This window comes from Mytilus edulis, chromosome 7 (genome assembly GCF_963676685.1).
Source record: "Mytilus edulis chromosome 7, xbMytEdul2.2, whole genome shotgun sequence".
Classification (NCBI taxonomy): Eukaryota; Metazoa; Mollusca; class Bivalvia; order Mytilida; family Mytilidae; genus Mytilus; species Mytilus edulis.
Window position 1 is genome coordinate 31,230,592 of NC_092350.1, and position 12,759 is coordinate 31,243,350.

Below are 12,759 nucleotides of genomic sequence, written 5' to 3' on the forward strand. Positions count from 1 at the left end.
AGAGTTGTCTCATTGGCACTCACACCACATCTTCCTATATCTAAAAAGACGAAAAAACACACTACAATAAGCTATACTATATAAATTATCAAAATAAAACAAAAATAGCAACTCAAACTCAATCATAACAAGATTGAATTCTTGTGTATTCGAGGAGACTTGTTTTGTCGAATTTCGCGGTAAGATAAGTCCAATTCAATGTTATTACTACTGCTATGTCCATAAAAGTGCTCAATGGGTGTTATACAATTGTATATCAACGACATGAGTGAAAATTAAATTCCGTATTATCATTACTATCATTACCAGCAGTGGTAATATTGATGTTACCACTGTCAAATGTAATTTTATACGGTCATTTGAAGGCTTCTATCCGTTTGATTGATTTCAAATAGATAGAAGAAATATATTATTACGATCACGCTTTTGTGAACTTTGACATCGATAGTAACATGTACTATACTTTATACGGATGAAACCTCAATCGTTTTCTTAAGGTGTTACTTAATGGCATGTGTATATGTAAAATATAAGAAAGAAACAATTACACGAATGCAAGACAACTTAAATGGCAAGAGGTTAACAATATAGAAATGAGTTTCAATGACTAAATGTATCACAGTTGTTTGTGTTGTTGGATTGGTGAATGACAGATTTCATGTAGTTTCTTTTTATCAATCGATATATCAAATGCTTGGTTTTTGTTTTACAGAAACATTTTCCCTGACAATTTGATATCTGCAACTTTTCGCAAGGTAGGTTATTGTTATAAGTTCAGTATGTTTTATCTTGTAATGTTGAAACAGAGTTGCGTCCCTTTACCAATATGGCGCAAAAATTTTGAAGACGATTCAAAAGACGAAAAACTGACCCAAATATGTCTTTAATGGTCTAATTCGGTAATATTTATGCTTAAACAGTGCCACTTATATATGAAGTATGTCCAGAAAAAACTTTTATAGCGTAGCCCGTGGTTTAACGACCGGAATCTTCACCGACTGGTCGAAGTGTGAACTCAGTGTTCACCGATTTCGCCATGCCGTGTATAAAGGCTTCAAAACTATAGACGAAGCCATTCAATTTCTTATTGCTGGTAATACTTATCAATCATGTAATGTCATCCCAGTATATGATGACACAACCGTACTTAAATCTCCCACAGATTTTGGACATGCCTGTCCCAATGACACTAACTGTACAATAGATCTATGTGACCCTTCATTCACCATCTCAGTTCAACAAACACTATCTCAAAGTCTAACTAATGAAGACATTGAACCGATATATGATTGTGACAATACTGATCCAAAGCAATTGCTATCAGAAAACAAAAACACAACCCCTTCAGACACAGAGTTACATGTACAAAATGTACATGTATCAGAATCCAAGCAGTCTGAACCTTCAGTCACAACTCGTAACAAAAAAACAAACTTGAAATCTGAGTGCTCACAGTCGTGTAACAAAGATCAGAATGATCATATGATGGAATGTAGCAAATGTCACAAATGGACACATTATGAATGTACGAAACTACCAATTTATCAACTGTACACACTCGTTAACACTTCTAGGAAGTATACATGTGAAGTTTGTGCTGAAGTGCCAACATGCTTCAAGGAAAAATGGGAAAATGTAAACATTCTACCACAAGCTTCCGAATCATCCCCTGAAGTTCTTCAAATTGCCACGCGTATTGAGCAAAGTGTTGTAACAGCTATAACTAACATCCATCAATCAAATCAAGATGAAATTATTAACACGTTAAAGAAAGAGCTCGAAGACAGAAATGAAATCAAAAGTTTATGTGACAAATTAGATAAAATGTCAAACTCTCAAGCTCAAGAGAAATCTCAACTTTATGAAAACTATAGCCAGCTTTCAAACAAACTTGATAAAATTTCAAAAGACAGTGATGCTATATCCAAAAATCTTAATAACCTTGGTAAACTATTTACAGTCAACACCGACAAAGTGTCTCACTCATTTAAAGAACTGAATGAACAGAACTGTCAAGTCAATAGTAATCTTGAAATTACAAGTGAAATTCTGAGTAAGAACTCCACAATCAATGATACTGTCAGTAGAAACTTATCTAGCCTTTGTCAATCGGTGAAGTTACTTGAAACATCAATACCTCTTAGAGAAAGTCCACAGATGTCTCGCTCACGAAGAACACAAGATAGTTCAATCCTCAATTGTGATACTTCAAATCGTTACCAAGCTCTGTCTGACTACCAGGATTCACCAGACGCAGAACAGGAAAAAATTGAAAGTAAATCAAAGAAGTCCGCAAACCATAAAATACTATTAATGGGCAATTCCCATGTAAAGTACATAAATACAGACTACTTCTTAAAAGATTGTATTGTTGACAAGCTTACAGTGTCAACTTTTGAAGAAGCAAATGAGAAAATTCAAAACTATGATACAGATTATGAATGTGTTTTTATTCATTTCTTTACAAATGATTTGCGCAATAATACACCTGAAGATTGTATACAACTTTGTTCAGATTTAATTGATGTGATAAAGTCTCATTGTACCTTTGCTAAAATTACAATCTCCTTGCCATTTGCTTGTCTCAAAGATCAAACTCTTAATGATAAGGTTATGAAATGTAATGTACTTTTACAGTATACATATCTAAACAGTTTAGATATCTTAATTTGTGACAATCATAATTTAGGTAGTAGAGGAACTCCTGTTAAAAAGTTCCTAGCCAATGATGGCCTTCACTTGAATAAACAAGGTATGAATGTATTTGTATCAAACATAAAATATCAATTAAGAAAGCAAATGGGCTTGGAAAAAATCCAACATCACAATCAACAGAAAAGGGGAAATAACTACCAAAAAAGGAACAACCCCCAAATAGGCACACAAGGTACTGATTTTGTAAACCAGAATTCCTGGCATGGTACAGGTAATATGAATTTTAACTCTAACAAAACAGAACAAAATTTAGAACAACATTCCCCACACCCCCCTTTTATGTATCCTATGTACACAGGTTTCAATCCTAGTATGTTTGGCTATATGCCAAGTTTGTCGCAACAAACTGGTAGAAGATAAAAAACAAAAACAAAACTTATTACTCAGTGGTAACTACATGTAATATGTACTTGTAAATCATCTTTATTTTTTTTCAAAGCTATTAAAGCAAGTATTATTTGCTTATGATGATTTATAGATAACATTTTTTTTTATTTTATTTTTATGTACATGTATGTGGCACAATAATGTTTTGATCCTCTATTTTACATGTATACATATACTCTCATTTAAGTCAAGAGTCAATATTTGTGTTTGTTTAGCTTTTTATTGGCCAAAGAGGCCTACATTTATACATGTAATTATAAACTTTGCATACATGTATATCATAAACATGCATATATTGATCCTTTTGTACAATTTACAATAGACCAAATTTTTTGTATTTTTGTATACACATTTCGTAAACATTGTGAAACAGTACAGTATGTAACAAATGCAATCATACAAAATGTCTCAATAATTTAAAAGCTTTCAGAAATTAATTTTCTGTTCTCTGTATGAATGCTAATACTATAAAATTATTGGAGTCATTGAGTTATCTCTCCTTGATCATATTAATGTCATCTATGATCTAATAAGTAAAATAAAATTTATTTTTTTACACTATTTGCTGTAAAACTTGTTACATTACTGTACAACAAATTTATATCTATGGTTATTGTATATATATATATATATATATATATATATATATATATATATATATATATACACACATAGATTGAAAGGGGGGCCTAGATAAAATGTAAGTGTACTTGTATTGTTTAAATCTGTATTCTCATTGTTTGACCTCATGATGTAATTAATGAATTCAACGAATAAACTATAAATCAAAATCACTAAAGAAATTATGTTTTATTTGGCTGTAAATTTGTCATGGCATTATTGCAAGAAAGAAACACAATCAACTTGTCAATCAAAACTTGATGACGATTGAATTACTGAAGGATTATCCAGCAGTAACAAAGTTATATCAGGAGCCACTGGGTAGTCCATAGCAGCTTAAAGTAAATTCCGCCTGTCCATTCACAATACAAAAAAGCTCCAAACTCAGTCTGTTATATATGCCATGACGCTGGTTCTATAATCATTCTTCCAAAACTGAAACGATAAATGAAAAGCAGCAGAAAATATTCATAATGGGGAAAAGGGAGGGCGGGTAAATTCTATAGCTTTGGTCAAGCTCCGTGTAAGGTTTGAATTCAAATGACCAAACCACACGAGGTAAATTGCACGGACTAACATTTCGCGGGCTAAACTAATTAGCATATTAAAGTGACCAGTATAAAATGAATCGAACACACCGTCAATTTAAATCAATAATAGGCATACCAAGTTATATAATTACAATAACTGAATTTAATTATTATTGAATTAAATTCTATTATTGTATATATATCAAAACTTGATGACGATTGAATTACTGAAGGATTATCCAGCAGTAACAAAGTTATATCAGGAGCCACTGGGTAGTCCATAGCAGCTTAAAGTAAATTCCGCCAAAATTACAAGTTGAGTAACTAGTTGCACAACTTGTAATCCGCCATAAAATTGACCGCATGACAAATTTAACAGCAAGAATCAACATCAATCAACTTCAACATCATTATCAACTTCGATGTCATTATCAACTTCAACATCATAATCAATTTCAACATCAACAATATTAACAACATCATTATCAACTCAACATCATTATCAACTTCAACATTATTATCAACTTAAATATTACCAACTTCAACATTATTATCAACTTCAATATTATCAACTTCAATATTATTATCAACTTCAATATTATTATCAACTTCAATATTATCAACTACAACATTATCAACTACAACATTATTATCAACTACAACATTATTATCAACTTCAATATTATCAACTTCAACATTATTATCAACTTCAACATTATTATCAACTTCAACACAAACATCAAAAACTTCAACATCAACTTAAATTCAATACTTAGAACTTCATTAAATTGATATTCATGTGGCAACATCAACATAAACCCCAGCTAAAATGCAATACTGTCAACATCTAAGCTATGTTATTCATTGTAAGGGAAAACCAAACAATGAGGAAATTTAAAGAAAATATATACATAACATTTTCAGAGCTCCTGGAATACACCCAACTATCTCTAATCCGAACGATGCACCTATAAGTTTAATATGACAGCTCCTATGACAATAAAAGAGCCAATTACCCAAATATCTTTCAGGTACCCTGTAATTAAGTGTTTCAACTATACAAGGTTTGTTCATACATAACCTTTTTTAAAGTGTCGTCTTTGTGTCTCAGCAATGTAGTCCAACATCAACCGGACAGGACAAATTGAAGTAGTTTATTCTTTTCCAGAATTGTCGTTACTGAATTACCCAGCTGATCTATTTTCTGAGAAGGAACTTTTATAATAAGTGACCCTGAATAAGCATCAAATTATATCTTGGATCGTTTTACAATAAGATTTTCATAAAAAACTTGAATTTGCAATTTCTCCAAAACTAAGAAACCCAAAATTCTAGCTGAAAATGAAGCTTTGAATAAACATGTTTCATATATTGAATAACACACTAAATTAAGCACATCTAAAAGTCTAGTTAATATACCAATAGTAATAGGCTTACGACAGACGTATCGCTTATGTCACTGAGCATCTTTTGAACAATAAAAGAATGAGTGTTGTCCAATAAACCATTGATCTTTAATATGATTAAACATAATGCCTGAAAGGTACGCATTCCCAGTGGAATAAGAATATTCATCCTTAAACATGTCAGCTACTATTAACTAAATGTGAAACGGGGCATGGCCATACGTCATACAGGTTTAGTTTATGTTTAAAGTTTTTAAATTAAATTAGTCCATTTGATACGTAAGCCAAGTATTTGAATAACTCTTACACTACCGATAAAGAGATTTAAAACAGAACTCGACAACCACTTGTCACCCAAAATATAAGAAATGCCATTATAATTTCTAAAATTATTTTCCAAACACGTAGATTAGAAATAGGTCGATAATAAAAAGGCCCCGTAATTCTACCATTTTTCAATTCACTCATGATTTTTCCAAGCTAAATTTGGATCTTGTAAAACAGACTTCAATGTTTTGCTTGTATGATGTGCTCGAAAACCATATTTAAAACCATTATATAATAAATTTGCCAATATTTTAACGGGGTAGTCAGTCAACATATTCCCTTAAACCGTAGTATTAACAGGGGAGCAACCAAAAATACCAAATATCATACTGTGATTGCAAGCTGTAAACAAAATTATAAAATTTGAAAAGATTAAATTGCATCCGTGGAACATTTGCCTGCTGACAGGGAAATCATTAATGATTTATCGAAAAACGAGTATTTGGGTTAAAATTTCCATGTGTATTCAAAAACCTGTTTGACTGCTCTAGCACTGGACTGATACCTTGGTGCAAAATTGTTTGCATCAGGTGCCCTAGGGTAGTTTTGATACCTAGGAGCAGAATAGTCCGAAGTTACAGAACTTCGAGGATTATTCTTGTTATATGAATAATTTGTACAGTACATCGAAGGATGGAACTGGCTACATCTTATACATGAATTCATGGCTGTATACACAATTCATACGAGTACAAACGGCCTTAAAATTATAATCGTAGCAAGGACTAATAACTGTGTGAGAAGTATAAGAAGATGTCTGTGGAACATGATTTATGCCTACTGCAATAAACGGAAGCCATAGCTGCCCATCAATGACGTCCCATGCACGCATATGATCACGAGCTTCTCTAAGTCGAAATTGCACGTCAAATTTATAAACGTTCTCAAAAGGTACACCCCCTTATAATCGTCATGTAGCTAATCAATTCATTTGCCAATTCCGGGAATCTTTGCAATAAAATTTTCATATAATTTAAAAACCCTTCAGTCCACTCACCTAAGTTAGATAATGATTTACTTTTGAATATTTGTTTCTGTCAATTAAAATGTCTCCATCTTCATCAAAACCGAGCACTTTTTTTCGGTTGATCAATATTTGAAACAAAATTATTTTTTTTTTTTTATTTTTTTTTTGTAAAGTAATTGTGCCAAATCAACATATTCTAAATTCCATATTTGGTTTATAATTTTTTGTGGTACAAACACATCAACATCAGTATTAGTAGGTATAACTAAAATCTCAACGTTTTGTACAGAATTACGAGCTGTGGGCTGCCCTGGGGGTACACATCCCTGATCAGGAACTTGTTGTTCAGCGGGCTGCTGAGGAAGTTTGAGGTTCAAATGAGTTGTGGTTGTAGAATTGGCTGTAGTGGTACAAACGGCTGTTGTGGTTATAACTGATGTGGTGGCAATAACTGATGTGGTGGCATTAATGGCTGTTGTTGTGGCATTAATGGCTGTTGTGGTGGTATTAATGGCTGTTGTGGTGGTATTAACGGCTGTTGTGGAATGGCTATATTTTGTCTTACAATTTCAGCTCTCTTTGGGCGAAGCCTTCTGTTTACCGGTAGCTGTATTTGATTTTGCCTACGTACAGCACGGTTTGGCAGCACCCTCTCCCCTTTTCCTTGGCATACTGGCTTAAACAAATAATTACAATGTTAGTCAATGCATTAGTAAAATAGTATATCATTTGTCAATGTTACATCCCTTAATCAAACAATTGAATCAATATTGAAATACAAATATTTCAATTTTTACCATTGACTAATTAGTATTAAGATACAATGGCAATAACCAAAGTAGAAAAAACCGCAAATGCTTGATTGTGGCTGTCTATGTCCAGTGGCAGATATTTCAAGTATATTCATAATGATAATATCATATTGATAACGAAAGTCATAAAAGAAAATAATTATTGTATCTACCGAATATCAATTGTAATAGCCTTCGTTAATGAGAAATATTCCTATCCTATAATCGACTATAATACATGAAAACTATGAAACAATTAAATCGAAAAGTATATATATTTAAATAGTCAACTAACATCCTTGATGGCTCGCAAAAGTTTACAAAAAGAAATGATTCATTAGGTACGGAAAGTGATCAACTGATCTAAGAAAACTTGACCTCATTTTAAAGGCATTGTGAAGACATTTTCAAAACAGTTTCACTTTTATCAATACACATAATAACAACGAAGAAATAGCAAATTTTCAAAATGGTAATGTTTTACTACTCTGGAAAAACTGTTGCCTCTCTTTAAAAATTAATAAAATATATATATATATTTTTTTTTTTTTTTATTTTTTTTTTTTTTATTTTTTTTTTTTTTATTTTAATCATTTGGGTTATAGCTTTTGTTTTTTTCTTCTTTTACTTTTTGTTAGTCAATTTCAATCCTCCATATTAAGTTTTTTGGTCAAAATAGAAGCTTAAAGCATGAAAATGTCAACCACTCTCATGAAATTCTATCGTCCAAAGTCACATAACATGACGATTTTTGTTTATTCCTTTTTTCAGAGCATCAGTTGGTATATTGAAATTGTAAAGTAAAACTTTATTAACATTTGAATGTAAAGAAACAAAATATGAAATATTACTCTTTATATACAAATGTATATGTTTGTGTGTGTGTATAAAAAAGATGTGGTATGATTGCCAATGAGACAACTCTCCACAAGCGACCAAATGATACAGAAATTAACAACTATAGGTCACCGTATAGCCTTCAACAATGGGCAAAGCCCATACCGCAAAGTCAGCTATAAAAGGCCCCGAAATGACAAATGTAAAACAATTCAAACGAGAAAACTAACGGCCTAATTTATGTACAAAAAATGAACGAAAAACAAATATTTAACACATCTACAAACGAAAACAACTGAATAACAGGCTCCTGACTTTGGACAGGCACATACGTACAGAATGTGGTGGGGTTAAACATGTTAGCAGGCGCCCCCCCCCTGACCTGTGACAGTACAACATAAGAACAACTATAAAAATCAGTTGTACCATGAGAGACAAGAAAAGTTTTGAAATATGTCATCTGTCTTTGTATTGTCATGATAGTTTTAGAATGTTCCCTTTTCATTAACATTTAATGAAATATTCTTATTCTTATATAGCATGTATAGTGAATGCTTATAAATAAAGATAAACAACAACCTTTTAACAATTATTCTACTGGACTAAAATACCTGTTGCACTGAAAAACAATGAAAATAATATAACATTATTCTTATTCCAGACATTTCAAACAAGTAATTATGTCAGATCACTGTATTAAAATACTTGTATGTATAAAAGTAAAGTAAATTCATATCTGTATATCAGTTACAATATTTATACAGTGAAATCTGTAAACCAATCTCATTCAGAATGCATTGAATGTGAATAGCATTCGTTGCCATACCTAGATTCGTAGATTGTTTTCTTTATGTCCAGTGGCACCTATTTCATGCATATTTAGACTAAAAAGAATTTATATATACATTTATGTTGAAATTAATATGTGGCTTACTCACCGGTTACTTCGCGCTGCAAGATTTGGATTTGGATTAAGAATAAATAACATGGTAAATGTTCATTAGCGTATTAAGACAGTTAAACAATTAGATATAACAACTCGCACAATAAGTATAACCATCTACTCAATTTACAAATATAAATATAAAATAATATCCAAGAAAAGATTGACAATTTACGCAATGATAGAATTTAAATTCAGTTATAACACCAAAGAAAAAGTTCACGACTATTTAAAGCATTTAACAAAGTTAAAATTATTTAAGAAAGAAAAACCAGATTAACAGTTTAAATTGTTGAGCTACTATTTTTTTTATAAAATGTTGCTTAATTCTAAAACTAAAAAAGAATACTCATCTTTTCTTCTGTGTTTTAAATTCTATAGCTTTGGTCAAGCTCCGTGTAAGGTTTGAATTTAAATGACCAAACCACACGAGGTAAATTGCACGGACTAACATTTCGCGGGCTAAACTAATTAGCATATTAAAGTGACCAGTATAAAATGAATCGAACACACCGTCAATTTAAATCAATAATAGGCATACCAAGTTATATAATTACAATAACTGAATTTAATTATTATTGAATTAAATTCTAGTATCTCAGTTTTTTTCGTCTTTTTTATGTCTGATTATTTTTTCCTTCTGTGTAATGGTTATCAAAAACAGTTTACATGTAAGCTGTTGGAATATTAATGGTTTTAAACTAAAAGGATACAACAAGTTCAGTGATTCAGATTTTATTAGTGAATTCAACAAAAAAGATATTTTTTGTTTACTTGAAACCCATTGCTCTCTTGAAGATGCATTAGAAATACCAGATTTTAAAGCTGTGCATCTTATTCGGCCCATGTCTGCACGCACAAGAAAACGCTCTGGTGGTATTTCTGTATATGTAAGGTCTACACTGAGACCTGGAATAAAATTCTTAAAACACAAAACAAATGACTACATTTGGCTTAAACTTTGTAAGCAATTTTTTGGCTTACCTGAAGATTTATATCTATGTTTTTTATATAATCCCCCTGCCAATTCAACATATTCTCAATCTCTAACCTATGATATTCTTGAATATGTGGAAAATGATATAGTAAGTTATTCCAAACTGGGAAAGATTTTAATTGCTGGTGATGTAAATGCTAGAACAGGGTCCAAACAATTAGACTTTATTCAAAACGATATTTTAGATACTCATATCTCATCTTTATTTGAAGAATATAACCCTGATTTTGATATACCAGTCCGTCATAGCCAAGATAGCATTTTATCCACAAGGGGCAAGACACTTAACGACTTGTGTGTGCAGACAGGGATCCGTATCTTAAATGGTAGAACCCCTGGTGATTATATAGGTCAGCTTACTTGCCACACCCCTATGGGTAGTAGTGTGGTAGACTATTTTTTATCCTCCGAAAGTCTTTTAAGTAATATACTATTTTTTAAGGTTCATGATTTTAAAGCCGACCTCTCTGATCACTGCCAGGTATCCACAATGTTAAAAGTTAACTGTATATTTAATGCAGTGCAAAAAGATGTTTACTCTATACCAAACCAATATATATGGGAAGAAAATTCTGCAGAGAAATTCCAAAATGCTCTAGCTTCACCATTAGTTCAAGAAAAAATAAAAACATTTAATAATACAAATTATACTGGTGACTCAAATATTATGATACAAGATCTGAATAATATCCTTTATGAGGCAGCTAATATTTCTATTAAGAAAAAGATTATAAAAAAGGTTAATAGTACTGCTAAAGTGAAGAAAAGTCAACAGCCAAAATGGTTTGACCTTCCCCTTATAAATATGAAAAAACAGTTATGCGATAAAGAAAAGCTTTTTAAAAAATATAACAAAGATCCTTATATTAGATCCTCATTCTTTGCTTTACTGAAAAAATACAGAAAAGCAAGAAAAACTAAATATAGAGAATTCCGTGCTGATCTTATAGATCAACTTGATAATTTGCGTGAGGAAAACCCAAAAAGTTATTGGACTTTATTAGAATCACTTAAAAATTCAGACAAAAAAACAGAAAAATCATCAAATATAACAAGCACGGAGTGGGCTGAATATTTTAAAGATCTTAACAAAAAACCAGTAACTCCTTCTCCTAATATAATAGAATTTTTACATAATTTAGAAAATGCTAAAGTTTTTACTGAGTTAGACATCCTTATCACAGATAAAGAAATTTCTGATGCAATTCATACTTTAAAGAATAAAAAATCATGTGGCCCAGACAGTATTTCAAATGAAATGATAAAAAACAGTCAAAGTTTTATAATTAAAAGTTTAAATCATGTTTTTAATAAAATACTTTCAACATGAAACTATCCTCAGATATGGGCTAATGGTTTTATAACTGCCTTATTTAAAAATGGTTCAAAGGATGATCCATCAAATTATCGTGGACTAACTGTGACTAGTTGTCTCAGTAAAGTATTTACAAAAATTCTTACTAAAAGATTAGAAAAATTTTGTATTAAAAGAAATATCATTTGTCCTGAGCAAATTGGTTTCTGCAAAGGCAAGCGTACTTCAGATCATATGTTTGTCATGAAATGTCTTATGGATAAATATACTCAGACAGGTTTAAAACATTTATATACCTGCTTTATTGATTTTAAAAAAGCCTTTGATAAAGTTTGGCATGAAGGCTTATTTTATAAATTAAGAAAACTTGGTGTTAGTGATCTATTTTTATAATGTTGTTAAAGATATATATAGTAAAACTTTATTGTCAGTGAAAATTGACCCTAATCATGTAACTGACACTTTTTCATCTTTTATAGGAGTAAGACAGGGAGATAATTTAAGTCCCATCTTGTACAACATTTTTGTTAATGATATTCCAGATATATTTGATGAGGATTGCTTTCCAGTTAAACTAAATAATACAAAACTTAATTGTCTGATGTATGCAGATGATCTAATTTTGCTTTCTGAAACTCCTAGGGGTCTACAAGAATGTCTTGATAAACTACAGATTTATTGCAATAATTGGGGACTGGAAGTTAATATTACTAAATCCAAAGTCATGATTTTTAGCAATTCTGGTAGACTTCTTTCTACTCAATTTCATTTAAATAATACCCCCCTAACGAACACAAAAAATTATACTTACTTGGGTGTTAAATTTAGTATTAATGGCAAATTTACAGATGCCCAGCATGAAATGTATAATAAAGGGTTAAAGGCCTTATTTAAACTTAAAAAATGTTTCTCAGGTCATAAAC

The 12,759-nt window shown here is 31.1% G+C and overlaps 1 protein-coding gene across 2 annotated transcripts in view; it reads left to right on the forward strand.

Annotated features, from left to right (window-relative positions):
- Positions 1-12,759, forward strand: part of LOC139481246 (excitatory amino acid transporter 1-like) — a 74,846-nt gene that overhangs the window by 54,182 nt on the left and 7,905 nt on the right. For both annotated transcript variants that reach the window (XM_071264425.1, XM_071264424.1), the window contains exon 5: positions 713-755. In XM_071264425.1, the coding sequence (XP_071120526.1) occupies positions 713-755 (43 nt within the window). The remainder of the gene's footprint in view (positions 1-712; positions 756-12,759) is intronic.